An 18302-nucleotide genomic window follows, 5' to 3' on the forward strand; every position below is an offset into this window, starting at 1 on the left:
GGGAACTCTGCCTGCGGTGCCAAGATTATTGGCCATGACAGGAGGGCTCATTCAGAAGTCATATTGGGAATACACTGGTATTACTGCTCAGCTATATAAGAAGGTAGCAGGTGGTGAGAAAGGAGAAATTTCAAAGTTAATATATTTACAGACAATCATTCACCTACTTATAATTGCTTGGAGGCTCCCTCAGAATTAAGAATTGAGAATCAAGTTTCATGTTGACAAAACATAAATCAGGAAGCTCGATTGTACCACTATATTTATCCAGAGCAAATAAATTGCTTCTTGAGCTGTCAGTCTAACGTCTTTCCTAAATTCATGTTTTAAGAAGTGCTCACAGAAAAGGTGGAGAACTACTAAAGGCACAGGATGACTTAGTTCAGCATGGTAATATAGCATAGGAACCTCTCTTTTAAAAACAGAACAGAAAACACACAACTCTTTGGCTAAGCAGACAGTGATTACATTGATGTGATACACTCAATTACTTAACTGCTGAGGGATCTAATGTTGCTCACGCAGTTAGAAGCAAAATTACACATGATAATAAAACGATTGGAATATTCAAGATATCTCTTGATACACTTTTGATAATTCATGACCTATGATTATTTTTTCTAGAAGTTCATTTAACAGCAGCAGCAGATGTGTCTGGACAATGAGAAGACACATTCAGGGAAATAAAATCATAGAACAGAAGGCATTGGAAGGGACCTTTAGAGATCATCTAGTCCAACCTCCCTGTCAAAGCAAGTCCACTTCGATCAGGTCACACAGGAACATGTCCAGGTGGGTTTTGAAGACATCCAGAGAAGGAATCACACACTCCCTGGGCAGCCTGGGCCAGGGCTCCCTCACTTCAACGCTAAAATAGTTTTTCCTTATGTTTAAATGGAATCTTTTGGGTTTTAGTTTCATCCCATTACCTCTTGTCCTGTCACTAGATACAACAGAAAAAAGTGATGCCCCAATCTCCTGACATCCACCATTTAGATATCTGTAAATATTAATGAGCTCCTCCTACAGTCTCCTCTTATCTAGACGAAACAGCCCCAGTTTGTAAGGGCTTTTTGGCTCAAGAGCTGCAATGACAACTAACAGATTAAAAAAAAAATATGACAAACATATGGTCAGAGCTAAACAAACAGGTATCATCAAGTAGACTTTTAGCTCAGCAATAATTTTTGTTGCACAATTTGTGATGACAAAAACATGTGACAGTATGTGCAGACCATGTACTGGCGAGCCATTATATGAGCTAGATGTAAGATACAGACAGAGTATTTTTGATAACAGCAGTTGTGCTTCAATGTATGTATACCTGAACTTTACCGAGAACCATAGTGGTTCTCTTACTGTTGCTGATTTTACTGACGTTAAGGGAGAATATTCTACATTTATGGTGACACTATGTAGCTCCTACTGCATAAGGGTTTGTGATATGGAAAAGAAAATGTTTGTATCCAGAATTTAGAGGATGGTTTAAGTATTTATTTTAATTACCACAGAACCAAATTTCAGAGATTCTGACCTAGAACAGAAAGTGAAACATAGCAAAGATTTTTGACCCAGCCAACCATCTTCCATGGCTCAGCCTAAATCTATAACCTTATCCACAGGTGTACTGTGATGTGAAATAGTGACTAACTGCTACAAAAATGCCAGTAAGTAAATGAGCACTACCTCTGAGGCAGTTGTTGATCCTACTTCGAGCTCCGTGCCCTACTGATACTCTGTAAGGGATGTCTGCGATTCACCAGCAGAATACCGTTTACAAAAAATTTTACCAAAAAACTCCACTGATTAAATCAAAATAAACACTACAAACCTTTTGTTTACAAGTATATTTTGAAAATTTGCATTTCACAAGAATAATGCATTAAATCGGGACTGTTACAAGACAGTACTCGCACAGACTCACATCAACTACTTGATTTTTTTTTTGAGCTATTTTTAGGCTATTTTTGTCAGAGACTGCCCTTAAACATTTTCATACCATCTTTCAAGATGAAAATTCAGTCCTTATGGTAGTGACTAAGCTCTACTACATCCCAAAAGATCAAGACAAGATCTCTGCAGACAGCTTTTACTCATATACTGACACTCAAAATAAAACCCAAAATGCAATTAGTAATAATCAGAAGCAAATACAAAATATGTATCTTTGATACACCTGTTTCAGGATACAGAAAAAGTCTTTTAAATAACAGATTGCCTATACACAATGGTTCTCTTAAAATGCTTTAGTTATAGAATATTTATACACAGAAGTGACCTACTATGTTGCTATTGTTATGCTACTACAAGGAAAAAAAGAGTTATTTCCTGGAAGATGTTTTTATTTTAATCTTGCACTTCCATTATTAAATAACTAACACACTTTTACCTATTCCTATTTTGCATTGCACATAGGGATGCATGACGTGTCTGTAAAAAAAGCTAATAACCCACAAATCATTAACAGGCCTGGTATTGGACACAAAAATTTGATTTTAAAAATCAGTCCTTCACAACCTCTACACCTTACACAACCTAATATATCACAGAAGATTGTGTACGTAATTATTTAACCCTCTGCACAAAAGCAGCCACAACAAAGAGCATCAGAATGAGCATCTGATAGACCAGGAGTACAGGACTGTCAGTGATGGATAAGGTACCACAATGGCTAGTCTCATATTCAAAACAATAAGCCAGCTATGGGAAAACCCATAGGAAAAGCACCAAAAAAATCAAAACAAACCCATGGAATTAATTCACCCAAATAACATTTTGGAACGCCATGGCTACTTGTGAACAAAAGATGTTACATCTCTCATTAATATTTTGTTCTAGCACATTATTTAAAATAATTCATTTTCAGCACCTACTCCAGCAGCAAATATAATCCAGAAGTACATTAGAGATAGCTCAAAATGTAACAGAATCCCCACGGAAAACCCAGTTTTGTTGTCTAGGAACTGTGTAGAAAAACGTCTTCAAGTTTACTTCACCTAAAAGCCTACGTAAATCCAAGCTAACACGATATCTAAGCTTTTACCAACACGGTGAATACATTAAGCTCTGACATGCACACTGCTAGGTGCGCGCACATCCCTCATATCTGCACTTGTAACCATCTTCCTGCTGAGCCGGGAAGAAAGACCCCGGGTAATAAAGCAACACTGCAAGGGATCTGACACCCTTGAAGGTACAATCCAAACACACTATGGAGCTTTTATTCCCCAGAGCGTGAGCTAAATAGCTCCCCTCATCTTGCACACCCTCCTCGAGGCATCGTGTGTACGCACACGAACTGGAGGTCCTCGTCCTTAGGAGACGTATAGACAGATACGCAGAACGCAATGCTGGATTCCCTGTGATTGCCCCTCGCCCTTGCACACACACAGAGAAAGCACCATCTTTCCCTCCGTGCCCCAGAAGGCTCAGACGAGAGCGTCTCTCCTCACCGCGGGCAGGCAGCCCCGCTCCCCCGGCAGCACAGCCGCGGGCACACGGAGCGCGCCGGCGCCCCTCCCCACCGCAGGCACACACACGGAGCACAATAACCCGCACACACTCCGTACAACACCGTGTGCCGTGTGCGGGCACACGGAGCCGGGGTTCCGCGGGAGCCCCTCTCCCCGCAGAGGTCTGCCTTTGCACAGGGGCAGCGGCAGCGCTGGGCGCAGGCGCATGCTTCTGGGGTACGCTCGCCCCTTGCACCCAGCTCCTCAGGCACACTGCCCGACACCCCACACCCACTGAGCAGCAACGCTTCCCCAGTCAGCATACACGGCAGAAGCAACCCCTTAATGCACGCGGATGGGAGCATCCCACAACGGCACATCTCCAGATCCCCAGCTTCCCCCTGTCCCACTGCATGCAGGATAGTCCCTTCATTGTCCCGCACCCTCCCCCCGCCTCCCCAAACCGTAGAGCCTCCTCATTATCCCTCATTGCCCTCACACAGGGAGGGCCCTTACTCCTCCCCACTGTCACCACAGCAGCACAGGCACACACTCTTACAGCCACCACAGCGGAGGCTCCTTAGTGCTCCTCCTCACTGTCACACCAGACTCCTCTCGGCATCTTCCCCATTGCCCCCACAGCATGTGCCCCCCATTGCTCCCCCTAACTGCTATCACAGCGGATACTCCTGCTCCATCCTCGCCATTGGCCTCCCTGGGCACCCCCAGACTCCCTAATGTCACCAGAGCAGGTAGTTCCCATGCCATCCTCCAAGCGCCAGCAAATCCCTCAACCCCCACATCCCTCCAGGGGACCCCTTCGCTGCATCCCCCCCCCACTGCCACCGCGACAGGGCCCTCACACCCCCCTCCACTGCCACTGCAGCCCCCACCCCTCCTTGCCACTCTTCGCCCCTAACTGCGACCGGAGTGGAGACGTGGCCCTCGCCCTCACAGCTGGGCCCCCCATCCGCCCCGCACTGCCCCCGCAGACGGGCCCCGCGGCAGAAGGCCCCGTCCCGCCTCACAGCCGGAGGCCCCTCACCTGCTTGCGTGGTATCGCTGAGGTCGTAGCCGCTGCCGGGGAAGTCGCGCAGCTTCCTCCCGCTGAGGCAAAGGATGCCCGAGCTGCCCGCCTCCTCCAGGGCCCGGTCCAGGCTGCGCACCGTGTGCGGCTGCTGCAGAGTCGCCGCGCCCCAGTGCGGCCCGGCCGAGAAGGAGAGAGTGAGGTGAGCGGGGATCGCCAGCCCGCCCGCTCCGTTGCCGTTGTTGTTCCCGCCGCCGTTGCCACCGCCGCCGCCCCCCTGCCCGGCCGCCATCTTCGCGCGGCACAGACCAGCCCCACAATAACAACAGCCGGGGCCGCCCCGGCGCCGCGCCGCCACTGCGCAGGCGCACAGAGCCCGCTACGGGCGGGGGGGGTCCGCGCGACTGAGGCCGAGGGGGGCTCCGCCGGGGAGGGGGCGTGGCTTCCGCGCGCGCCTCGGTCTCTCCCCACCAATCCGCGGCGGCTGGGAGCGCAGGGGGTGTGGCTCCCCGCGGCGCTGCTCGCCAATGGGGGGCCGCGCGCGCGCCAGGGGGCGGGGCGTGGCGTGGCACGCGGGCGCTGCGGGGCGCTGGGTGCCGCCGCCCGCGGGGCTGCCCCGCTCCCGCTGCCGGTGCCGGTGCCAGGACCCAGCCGTGCCGCCCACACGGCCAGCAGGGCCCGGCGGGCACCCCCGAGCGCTGCGCCTCCCGCAGCCAGGCCCGAGCGGCCGCGGGTCGCGGTGTTCTGCGAGAACGCAGCTGCGAGGCGGGGAGATGGGGGGGTTCAGGGCAAGGGCCGCCCCGCAAAGCAGAGGCGACATTGGAAACCGCTGCTCGGCAGTCACAGTGCCGGGGGAACGGCATCTGTTGCCGGCCGCGGAGCAGCCTCGCTGGTCGGCGGAGTGACAAATAGGCCGTTTGGAAGCGTTCAGGTTTACTGTCGTATCTATGGCAACGCTCCTCGGGTTAAAAAGTCACCTAAACCAGATGCATCTGAGCGTTACCTCTGTGTTGAAAGCTAATAACGAGTAGTGCTTGTCAATAACTGCAGACCCTCATTAGTGGCATGGGGGGAAAAAGAAAACCCAATCACTGAGGAATCTCCCATAGCAGAACAAAGGGGAATAGGAGTAAGGTTTTCACCCTGCAATGGGTTAACAAACATTCACAAAAGCCTCAAAGATACTAATGCCCTTGACTCAGAATGTGAAAGGGAAGTGATGAAAAATGAATCAGAAGCTGGTTGCAGTGTCCAAGGCCACGTTAATATTAATAAAATGCTACACAACTGCTGGAATACTGTATGCATGAACAATTATCTCTATTACCATGTAATCTGTACTTGTTAGGTGCTGCATATTTATCTGTCAAAAATTACTTTGGAGCCATAATTAAGAAATGCTAAAGAAAGGCACATAGACCCACATTTTAGTGCAATTGTTGTGGGTTTGATAAGCAGAATCTGCTTTTATGCTTTCATCTTCCTGAAGGTCTTTAAATGGGTAATTTTTTTTTGCATGCATGCATAATGACTAATTTGGGGATCTAAAGGAAATTCCTTCTGTAAGTAATATGGACGAGACTAGCCTTCAGTCACCAATATGTCAGTGAGAGGCAGCTGAGCCATTATTAATCAAAAGAGGAACAACCCTGTAATATTCTGTGGGTGATATCTGGCTGAAATTCAATAAAACCAAATTAGCCAGAATCAGTAAGAAGGCACTGAAGAGTGAAGGGTTTAAGCATTTGGTGTGGTGCTGTATGGACCTCAGTATCACCATGTCATTGCAAATATTTCTAACAAAAGAGGCCTCTGTGCAAAATGCATTTGTGGTGACAGAAGGGCTCCTATTGTCACCTGCAAATATTGTGGCTGTTTGCTTCATTTAACCTTAGCTGCAGATACTTCTGTGGGCTGTGGGATTAAAACTTTTATAAATTAATATCTGCTGATCAGTCTGTCTTGACCAGAGTCTCTGCTTTTGCCTTGAAAAAGTTAATTGTTCCTTGGATTCACAGCAGGAAAATCAGGCAAACCTACATAAACACTGCTGATTGCTGCCCTCCGTTGAATTTCCAGCCAGGGAGGGTGGAGGTTGAATAAACTTAGAGACTGATGTTGGGCCAAGTGTGTATGATGATTTTGCTTGCAGATGTGGAGCAGGAGGTACAGTGGCTCTGCAGCTGGGAGGAGTGAAGCAGAGCAGGAGCCAGGACCAGCTCTGGTAAATAAACATTACTAAATGTTCAAAATAGTTGCTTTGGGTTTACAAAGAGGATGGCTTGGCACAGGGCCAGCTCAGAGAGGTAGCTTTGCTAGCCTCCCTCTTAGCCACATTAGACAGCCACTTGCTATTTAGAACCTAACCGATCTCTGCAACGTTAGAGAAAGAAGTTCAGCTTGCTTTGTAAGAAACAGGTCTGACAAAACATCAGAGAACTCAAAACACCATTTAGTCATTCTGGTGTTCTCGCATATGAAGGGTTTTTTCATCTTTAACAAAATACTCACTGTGTCTGCAGGTGTTCTTACTGAGGAGCACACTAAGCATGCTCAGTCTGCTCAGGCACATGCTCACGTCTTCAAAAGCATTCAAGTGTCCAATATAATAGACTAGAAGCAGTGTCTGAGACTTTTTCTAACAGCTAACTAAAAAATCCACAATTTGCAAGCTATCTTGAGCAAATTGCTGTTTACTCAGCAAAAGCTTGGAAGCTAATGGCATGTTCTTATGGTACATACACATTTACCTGTGGGGTAAATTTGTCACCTCAAATAGCTGCACAATCAGAACAGATGTTTGGAATGATCAAGTCTAATTAATTTTATTTATACTGTATTTCACAGCCTTTCTCTCTCCATGCACTCCCTTCTTTTTCATTTCATAAGCAAAACCAGAGTCCCTATTCTTGTGGCAGTCCCAAAGCAAATCTTCTTGTCTTAGTCATAGCTGTGCCATCCCTCACTTTCTTCTAAAAAGCAAATATGAAAGCATTTTCGTATTTATTAAGGCAGTTAAGACAAGTACAGGAAGACCTGGAAACAGATGTAACACAACTGCACAAGACAAACTTACTTTCTTGCTGCCACATCACAGATGAAGTCTGTGTTTCAGAGTCTGAAAATCACTCACTTTCGTGATGAGCTTCCACTTTGAAAGTCTTTGTGGTTACCCACATCCGCTCTAGATGAGATAAAAACTTATGAATATATGACATCAACAAACTTTAAGAGGTAGTGTCAATGCCTAGCAGAATGAGATCTAGATAAGGCTTTGATCTAACTTTCAGCATAGATAGCAAGATGTAGTTACTCCCAAGTCTTGCAGTGGCATTATGCTTGGCACAGTTGGCCCAAGCCATCAGAGCATGTGCAAGAGCTACATGCCCATCCTGCTGCTCTGCCTGTGCTGCTCCCACACCTCTTCTTACCCCTGCTCAGCACCATTGCTGACAGCTCCTAATTTCCCCAGAGCACTGCCTTCTGGAGAGAGATAGGTTCATCCATACTGGAAATGTCAGTATCATATTGATTATGAGAGTAGAGAAGGCAAGAGTGAACTCCCCTATCTCTCCTGTACCTTCATAATTTTCCAGAGTATACTGCAGGCTGTATCCAAGGTCAGGTCAGTGCATGTGACAGAAAAACTAAAGCACAGTAACAAAGCTGAAATGCTGCCTGGGGTGTCATGGAGTGCAATGCTTCCTCAACACCTCTGCTGGACTTGCAGGCCACTGCCAGGCAACACAAGCTATGGGCACCTACAGCCAAGCAACAGGGATTGCCGAAAGCAGCGACACCCCTGACGCTTTCAGTGTTCCTGAATTAAATACTTGAGCTGAATACAAAGCAGGTCTTTGTCAGTTTAGATTGCCATTTGCTGTGTGAAATGAAATCTTCCTGAGATGTCAGCACAGCTTTTTTTTTTGCATCCTTTAGAGGCTTTCTTGCTTTAAGCAATTAAACACCAGAGCTTTCATAATGTTCTTACTATGCTTCTTTATGAGTAGACTGTCCTCCTTCATGTGTGAGGTACTGAGATAACACATTCACTGTTATTTCAGCACTCACATGATCCTTGTGCCATCTCCTTGATGATTCTTCAATTCCTTCTCACTTCCTTTGCATACCAGTGCATGCTCTACTCCTAACTGATAGTGATTTTCTTCTTCAAGACTTTCAAATGTCCACAGCTTCCCACAGGCAGTTAAAATAATCTCCAAATAACAGGATTGAAGATTCATACTAAAACAGCATCTTCTGTCCCACTTTGAAAGCAAAGCAAGCAAACCATAGATTCCTAGTCAGGACAAAAGGCAAATGCCACACTGTCCATGCTAAAGGGTAGTGATTTATCTGAAACATCCTTTAAAAGAGCTAGAAATAGCTCAAAATACTCCAGCATGTGATGCCTGAATAGAACAGAAGAAAGCAGGATTTCATCTAGCTGCTTTGGTGAGCTATATATGTTCTTAAATGTCTTTTCGTACAAACCACGGCAAGACAGCAGATCCATTAATAAGAAGATGCCTGGTATCTTTTCCACTGGGAGCATCTGATTAATTGTACAGCTAGCAATGCTTCATCAAGCACCAGAAAACACATTTCTGAAGGTAGAGGGGAGGGCAGCCTCTACCCTCAAAGATGTAATTTCAAGTGCCACTTATTCCAATTACAGGCACTGGAAATACCTCCTTGTAGTGCTGCAGAGGCCTTTATCCTTAACTCATCATTCTAGTGTGATTTCTAACAGGATTTTTCCTTTTACACTCTTTTGAATAGCTTGCTTAACATGCATACTTGTCTTGCTTGTTTCCTAGTAAAATTAGAAGTGCAGACCTTTCAGTGAAGATGTTCTTTATTATTGAGAGACCTTGAGAAGCGACATGAACTAAAATTACTCCTACAATGCACTTAGAAGCACTGTGGCATGGTGTACCTGTCTATCTGAGTTTTATGAGATATAGCTAGTCTGGTTACAAATCACACTGAAGCTACCAACTCCCCTGTCATCCTGCACATGTGTGTGTTGAGTCCAAGCCTGTGCCATTACAATTATCTTTTATCAAGTATGCCATGCATTTCACAAGGCACATCTCTGATACACAAAAGACAGTCTAAGATAAGAAGTAACTGTTGTCACCTTGTCCTAGATAACTGCACACAGGATGATGAATTGGACAGCACTTTGACACAAACATTAGATCATCTGGCAGATCTCCAGATCTAGACCTGCATTTTTATGGGACAACTTTAAAGATCTTCTACATAGGTCAGAAGTATAGCTAGTAGGTATTGTAAGAGTAGTTTCACACAAACACATACAGAGAAGGGGAAAAGAAAAACAACAAAAATCCTCAAAAACCCTCCAACCTTACTCTAAATCCCTTGCAGTTTTAAAACACACAGGCTGCATCTGCTAAATGTGTAGAAAACACAAATCAAGGAATTTGTCATTAACTGTTAACAAGAGGTGTTTGACCTGTCAGTGAATAGTTGTTTCACTGAGCAGAACTCAATGGTCTGTGCACCTCAGCCACTTTCCTGCATCCACTCAGAACTTCTGCATAAAAACTGAAGTATTATCATCAACGTAGCTCACATTCTGGGAACTGGCCATGTCGAGAAATACTGACATGATCTGGAACTTTCTTTTCTCAAAACCCCTGAAGAACAGTTTTGTTATCTTCCATCTTCTCAAGAAGATGATTTTCAAGTAGCAACATATGGTTAAAGAGCCATGTTTAGCATCTAACAATAAAACACAAGCTCTTCGGTGGTGATGCACCAATTTGGGAGGAAACTGTTACCAGCGTTCCTCATTAAGAGACGAGAATTATGCTCCTGTAGTTCTCACCAATTAGAAGGCCTCAACACCGCCCCCTTGTGGGAAAAATACAAAATACCATGAACGTGATGGGATTTTTGGCCCATTGAGATGAGCAATTGATGCTTTGACCAGTTCTGATATAAGGTGGAGTGCTTCCATACCCACAGACACAAACGTGTGCATGCAGATGCTAAACATTCCCACGATATATATTCCTGCAGCCACTCTGGCTAACTTCCCAAGAAAAAAACCCACATTTCTTTCCAATTGCATCATATAGTTTTTGAGTCCATTTCACTGAGAGTCATATTTTCTGCAGCTTTGTATTAAATAACTGTGACATGAGAAACCTGGAAACAACAGACAAAGTGGTCAGCATTAAAGCTGATACCTATCTAAGATACATGTTTTTGTAACAAGGCATAAGATTTATTACAACAACATGCATCACAATTTATTTAACATGCAGAAGGTTCACGAAATCTACTAAGAGACTGAGCAAACATTTCAGATAATACAAGTGTCTGAATGCTGGCATGTGTTCCCTTCTCCCACTGACTTCTATTTTTATTTGTTTTTAGCTAAAAGCCTTCTAGGGTTCTTCGGGGTTTGATTATGTGACAAGAAGAGCACCTGAGAAATTGAAAGGCTCAGTGCCCCAAAATAACACTTGCTCCTTGTGGAAAAGTAAGTTATGCACGTGTTCTCCAGGGAAGGAACACCTGGCACCTTTGGCAGAGGTGCCACAGTTTTCTTTGAGGGCTTAGTTTAGCAGCTTGTTGCCACAGTATCATTTAGTCAATGCAAACCAGTTTTGAAGAAAAGCAGGACAAAAATACTTTGTATTTAATTTATTCCTTTATTTTTCTTTTTCAAATAATCCCACTTTAACCTTTAGAAAGTCACATTACTGACATTCCTGTCTTAGGATGCAGGGACAAGTCTGCCTGCCAGACACCTGCAGTCCTCTCCAGTGCAGGGGGATTGTGCTTTAAAGAAGGTTCTGGCTCTTAGGGCCTTTTCACCAGCTCCAGCATGTGTCACCTACACTATTAATGTGAGAAATTACTCAGAACTGAGTTAATGACAGTGCTTAGACATACTAAGCAAATGGGACACTTGCCAAGATGTTAAGAGGTCACAGACTGGCAGTTGAGAGATAACAAAGTACATATCACCTCATAATTCCCAGATGCAGAATATATCTGGAAGGGTTTTATCACTGCCTTCAAAGCTATAAGATTAGAGAAAAACAGACAATTAAACCTCTCATCTGGTGAAGTGGATTTTGCTGCAAAAGCTGTGTTGTAGTTCAATAAAAAACCTGCCATTTGAAAGAACCTACTATTTTAGAAGTTGGCCTTGGTATTTCTAAATTCTGCCTTTGTCTTGTTTTGCCTGAAATACTTGTTTAACTAAACAGGATCAAATGGAAACACTATTGGAAATCTCTCAGTTGTTGCTTTCAGGTTTTCTGAAGATACAAGTATGATTTTGCAGAAAGCCTAAAACATTTCATTACACTGTCCTTACAGTGGGACCAATTTCATCTTCTTCCCAGGGTGGGAGCTTGGGTCATTCAGCACACTGCTAGGCTGTACCCAAAGGAGACTCTAGACTCCTCCTGCAGTCCTTCCCTCGTGGCTCCCAGCAGCTGTTGCTTCACAGCTGGCTCTGGGACAACTCTTAGAGCCCATCTCCAACGTCCTCAGCAGGGGCTAGAAGACAACACTGCTATAGACCTCTTCTTTCTCTCCATCATTAAAGACTTGGCTTGTATGGCTACTTCCATCTCTTTCCCAGCAGCCACAGTTTCCCTGGCTGCTCTGATTACATTGCTGGGAAATTGTAATGATTCCCTTTGAAGGAAAGCTCTTGGACTAGAGGATCATTAGAGCCAGGGGTCCCCAAACAGCAGCAGCACCCCCAGGACACCTTGTATATCACAGAAAATTGCGAACAGGGCATCATGACCTTAGTTCTTTACATTTCACAGTAAAATGCTTTAATGATCATCCTGCAGTGTCATTGCCAAAGACAGATAAGGTTATTTGTTCCTCTCTCAACACTGTTCTTTTCTTTTGTGAAAGATCTGTTCCCTAAACCAATACTTACAGAGTACTTGATCTTGCTAAGAGCTATACACATTCCAGGAGGCAATCTTTGCCCTGATTTATTTGCACATAGAAATTTCCCTTCCATTTGAAGTGCAAACTGGGGAAAGGGGGAAAAAAACCTGTCTTGAAAACACAAACAACTGTCTTCAAAACACTCATCTGGCTTCTATGTATGTATGTGCTGTGGAAGATTGTTTCAGAACATTTGTTATAGAGAAACATTAGGAAAGAACCATGCTATTCACCTGATGCATGGTAGCCTTTGGAAGAGGAGTGATTGTTTTGACAGTTCTTTTCATTTGGTATTTAAACTGAAGAACAGCACCAATGCTATCACAATCAATGTGATACAGATACTGAAAGATCCCCTGAACAGTCTAACTTCAGCAAGTGATTGGGACAATGCTGAAAGACCAATCTCAAAGGGATACTTCCTCTCCAAGAAACTCACAAGTACAAATAGACTTAATCTCTGAATATAAGCCAAGTGTTTGGAAAGTTACCTTGTTTTTCGAGTCTTTAAGATGAGGTAAAGTCATTCCTTCTTTGACATCATCCAGAAATGCTTGATGGGTTTTTGAAACATATCTGCTCCCGGCATAAACCTCAGAGGAGAAAGATTAATGGGAGAGCAGTGGGAGAGTGGGGACTGGTGCTCAGAGAGAGATAGAGGAGAAATGCCGATGGAAAGGATCCCCCGAATAAGTGGGGAGGCTGCCAGGATGACTCCTGGCGTGCGGAGGGGTAGAGAGCCGGGGCAGGGCTGAACACACAGAGAGTGTCGGGGCAGAGCGCTGGCTGAAGCGCGGCGAGGGGGCTGGAGGGGATGCGGAGCGAGCTCGGGGGATGCTTGGGGGACCGATAGGCTTGCGCAGAGAGGGGTGTGCGGGCAGAGGGTGCCGGGGCGGGTGCCGGCACATTCCGGGCAGGCGCAGTGTGCGGCGCGGCGCGGGGCGGCGGCACTGCGCGCTCGGAGCCCATGGAGGCGGCGGAGCCGCAGCCGGGCCCCAGCCCCGCGGCGGGGCCGCAGCCGGGAGCCGAGGACATTGACATGTCCCTGGGTAGGTCTGGCGGGGCGGGGGTCTCTGCCCGGGCGGGGGAGGGCCGAGAACCCTCGGGGATCGGGCCCGGGCCGGGGCTCCGTACGGCCGGCGTGGCCCGGGGGGGTTGGGTTGTGCTTGCGGGGGTCGCGGCGGGGCAGGTGGAGCCGGGCAGAGGAGCGTGGCGTGTCCCCGCAGTGCCGATGCTCCTGGTATGCCTGGATCCGGCTGCGTGGAAGGGGACCGGGCAGGAAAAGGCGAAGAAACAGGCTTTAGGTGTGGGAGCGGGGTGGAAGAGGACTCGGGGCTTCAGCTCCTCGCTCTGCTTTGCCGGCAGCACCCCGCAAGTGCAGAGGGCAGCGCGTCCGGCACGGCGGCCGGGCGAGGCTTACGTAAATGAGCCCTCTATTGAAATAGGGGTATGAGACATACCCGCGGCTGCGCCGGCTATTTATAGCAGCCTGCTCGTGATGCTCGCCATTCCTCTGGCACTGGGAATGGGAACTGTGCATAAACAACCACCCCTTTATTAGCCCCGAAGGCCTGGACTCCGACACTTGGACCATAGATCTTGGTGGATTATCGTGTTGACGTCTCTGCTGTGGAAGGAAGGTCTACCAACACCTTTTATTATTGGGTCAGCCTCCTAACCGAAACCTTGTGTCATTTCTTCCCAGAAATGAGCCACTTGTCAGGAATAGCAGAAGATTTTCCACTGTAAACTCAAAGTGACCCCTTGGCTGATGCACTCCTATTTTAATGGTGCTGTGAGGATTTGTAGCAACAGTGGGACCCTGATTTTTCTGTCTTTCTTTTCCCATGATGTTGCACACTGCTTTTGCTGTTTGCTGATATGTCCCTTAATGCTTCTCTTGGTCAGACCTCCTGTGGTCCATCTCTATATTCAATCCAGAATACAACTTACTCAGGGCAGAAGAGAGAACTACAAAACAAGAGTCTTGGTGAAGGACTGATACTTGTACCATCAGGTTCTTGATTCTGTGCCTTCAGATACGTTGGGCCTTTCTTGAGTTAGCAGGCAGAGGAAAGTGTAGGAGTTATTCTAAAGCTGCCCTGGTAGATCTAATTCTGTTTTGAGAGCATTGGGGTACCTTAAATCATCTTTGAGAATCACTTCCAGGCTTATGAAGTATTCCATTACATTGCTCTGTTAACCTCATCATATTTATAGGTGCAAAAGACAGGGTAACAACTCATACCCAAACTAAAAAAAAGGCACTGAAAGATGACAGACTGGGCACCTGAGCATTCATCTCCTCTCCATTCCCAGCAAGCTCTTCTTCACATTGTAGACAGCTCACCCTTAGATGCCTGCATCCACCTCCCTGCAGAGCAAGCAGGAATGCTGTCAGTATGCTTCAAAGCAGCCTATGCCCCAAATACCACGTCCCAAAGGCACACTTAGCAGACAACATTAGCGCATTCATACCAAGAAAGTCGCCCAGCCACTCCCAATCTGCCCTCTTCCTGGCATACTTGATAGAGAAATCACAAAAGCAGTCACGCAGCCTATTCTTACATCTGCTCTCATCTTTATTCCCCTCCCTGGGCTTTGTATTCATTTGGACACAGGAGTTTCTTGATAGAAAATGACAAATGACAAGTGCTGGAGGTAGGATGTGCAGTTTGTGATAATCACCCATTGAAAGCTAATGGCATGTCTGTGCTTCTATTGCAGTGATTCATTAAGGAGCTGGAGTAGCCACTGCCTGGGAAGGGGCCTGATTTGGACACTTCTTTCCTCACTAATTTGTTAAAACATTCTGTTTGGAGCTTAACAGACCTAGCTTTATTACTTGATAAATATTTTCTGGAAGTTTTGAGTTTAAAAGAAGGTATTGTTGGAAAATATTAATGAGGAGATGTCCCTTTGCCTTTTCCTTTCCTCTTCATCAGAACAGCCTGAATTAAGAAGATCCTCGTGATTTCAGACCAATTCATTGAGAACTGAGGGGCTTTGAGTTGTTTCTTCATGGAGTTCTGCATCTAAAAGTAGTTTATTCATGGTCCAGAAACCTCAAGTTCCCAGTACTGTCTTTAAAAAGAGTTAAAAACACTTGTTCAGGATGGGTGTGGGCTTTCAAAACCCTACCAGATATACTCTAGGTACTGAATGTTCAATGTGAAGCATGAGAGTTGGTTCTCTTGGTGCTGTGCAAACAGGTCTGTATGGGAGAACCCAAGTTTTTCAGTGAAGAGCAGGCATCCCATCCCCTTGTATTTGGGATATTCTCCCTCTGTGCTTCACCACACAATGGCAGAAGCTAAGAAGTTCCAGCTCTGTGTTGGATACATCCTTACTGAACTGTTTCTAGCTTAGCTATTAGTGATTAAGCAGGAGCCTTGACTCCAGATAGTCAGAAAATCAAGAGTCAGGTCCTGAAGATTGTGGAACATAAAAATACAAAGCACTACTGGTATTACTTGTGCATGTTGCATCTATTTGCTTACTGGTTTTTGAGCCATAGAGGTTTATGGCTCCAGGCTTCATCTCATACCACTGATAGCTAGAAACTTGCTTTGGTTTCTTGTGCACTGAGGAAAGACATGCAGGTAGCTGACTCAAGGAGATGGGAATTGAAAGGAAGCCATCCTGCAACTGCCTGATGAACCATGAGTGTGTGCAGGACTATGATGTCTCCTTTCTTGACAGTATCCCTGTACAAGTGAGATTCTTTCCCAACAACCCTCTTTTTGCAGCTTTCACTGCACCAAGCTTCAGTTCTCCCCATCAAAAATTTGGAGGCTAGGGAGACTTTAGTCCCACTTGTGTTTGCATGACACTTGTACAGCATTTGTGTAGTTTATACATCAGGGACACGTGTCCCACACATGTTAGGGAATGTGAGTGCACCCATGGGTGCTTCTACCCATTCTCCCTCCTTTGACTACTTCTCTTGCAGCCTCCCAAGTCAGATCTTCTCAAAAATTATTCTCTGCTCAGAACTGAGCTCTCAGTGCCCCTGCAAAAACATATTCACTTAGCTTGTGGGTTATCTGCAGGATCAGATCTCAGGGTGGAAAGTGGGTCTGAAATCTCTGTTCTGCACATGGTGGATACATGCTGGATATGGTGGCACATTTCTAAATAATTTGCTCCACTCTAATCTCTAGCCTGCAAGAGCCAAGTAAATTGATCCTATACTTTCAGTGCTAAGCTTAATCTTTTATTGTCCAGCCAGGGTAGCTCACAGATCTGCAAGCTCCATTTTTACTGTGGACAATTGCAAGCGCCAATAGCGGGAATCACTGTTGGTAGAAAGTGCAGGTTTTATGAGTTTCTCCTTTGCCATTTTGATCCAGATGACATCATAAAACGCCACAGGAAAGAGCAAACAGATGCCAGCGCTGCAGGGGACAGGCAAAGGCAGCAGGTCAAGAACAGAAACTCGGCGTTTGGGTATGGGCGACCCCGGTTCCGCGCCTGGATGCAGAGGAATTTGCAAGGTAGGTGAGCCTTGGGACAGTGGAGGTCTGCCAAGCTGGAAAACACAGTTGTGTAACAAAATGCAGCTCTTAAATCCTTCTCCTGTTGGATTTCTCTGTGCATATAAGATGTACACAGCCTCTGAATAGCTTTTCTCTCTGCAACAATGGAATATCAGGGCCCTTTCAGAGCATAAATTCATCCCTTTCTGTCTCTTCCACCCTGTCATGAATTACTAATGTGACTTAACATCTATTCTCTATTCCTTTTCGGCTTTGCATATTTTAATGATGCCTCTTCCTAATCCTCTTTTTCCCAGAACACACTTAAATTACCCCTTCTGTAACTGTCTTTGATAGCTCAGTTATTGGAGCTAATTTGTCGCTTTTGCCAACCGTGCTATTTTTTTTATGTGCTTTTGTCTAATACCGAGTGATCACACACTAATCTGTGTTTGGTATCTACAAAGCCAAAATGACCTGCTGCATGAAATACCATCTCTATCAAAATCTTGCCTGTTTTTTTTTTTTCCTTAATTACTGCTGAGTAACTTCATTGAAGATTTTAGTGACTTTTGCAGCAATGTCTTTGCAATCTTCTGTTGGAATGCCAGTGGCACATCAGGATGGTGGGATTGCTGGGACCAATCCTGCTTGTCTCTGATCTGCTTCCCTCTCTCTACCACACAGTACCTTACTGAGAATAGCTGAAAACAGAATGATGATAATTGGCCTTTGCAAATTGATTTTGCTGTCAGAACCACAGGCTTTGATATTCATCCATACTCAAGTGATTACCACATGCAGAGTCAAATAAATCAAAATACTTTTTTTAGCTATTCCTTGGAAAGGACAACTTTTCCGTTCACTTATAGAATTATCTTTGCTAGTCTTAGTGTTTTACAGTTTTTAACTGAGTCTGAATTCAGCTCTGTCAAGAGCAGAGACCCACCATGCTGAGTGGTGCTAATGTCAGTAGCAATTGTGGGAAGCACAGCATGACTGGGAATTTAGCCCATAATTCTTAGGTAATTCCTCATGATTTCACTTCATTCCCTGCTGAAATGCAGTCCCTTCTGGGCTAGGACGTGATAACCATTATCAACATAATGATCAGAGCAGCCCAGCACTGTAATGATAGAGGATGGAGAAGGGTATTATGCTGATTAAACCAGCAAGAGAATTAGTGCAAATGAAGTGCTGTTATCCCTCCTGGATATGGCTTAAACCTTCTCCCTGGTGGGGGAAAGATGATTTTTAATGACAAGAAATCTGAATTTCAAATCTCTTCAGAAAAAAAGAGTCTGTCAGACACTGGAGCTTCTTCCCAGACTGGACTCACTGGGTAGAGGTGCCTCTTGGCCAACTCAGGTGTGCTCAGCACCAGGC

General features: G+C 45.6%; 1 protein-coding gene across 1 annotated transcript in view; it reads right to left on the bottom strand.

The window, feature by feature from the left end:
* LRCH2 (leucine rich repeats and calponin homology domain containing 2) overlaps positions 1 to 16896 on the bottom strand; it is a 59132-nt gene extending 42236 nt beyond the window's left edge. Inside the window, exons 1-3 of the mRNA XM_062007004.1 lie at positions 16791 to 16896; positions 13345 to 13487; positions 4498 to 4858 (exon numbers count right to left, since the gene is read on the bottom strand). Of these exons, the coding sequence (XP_061862988.1) occupies positions 4498 to 4858; positions 13345 to 13487; positions 16791 to 16800 (514 nt within the window). The 5' untranslated portion in view covers positions 16801 to 16896. The remainder of the gene's footprint in view (positions 1 to 4497; positions 4859 to 13344; positions 13488 to 16790) is intronic.
* Between the last annotated feature and the right edge of the window lie 1406 nt (positions 16897 to 18302).

The sequence above is a fragment of the Colius striatus genome, chromosome 13 (genome assembly GCF_028858725.1).
Source record: "Colius striatus isolate bColStr4 chromosome 13, bColStr4.1.hap1, whole genome shotgun sequence".
NCBI lineage: Eukaryota > Metazoa > Chordata > Aves > Coliiformes > Coliidae > Colius > Colius striatus.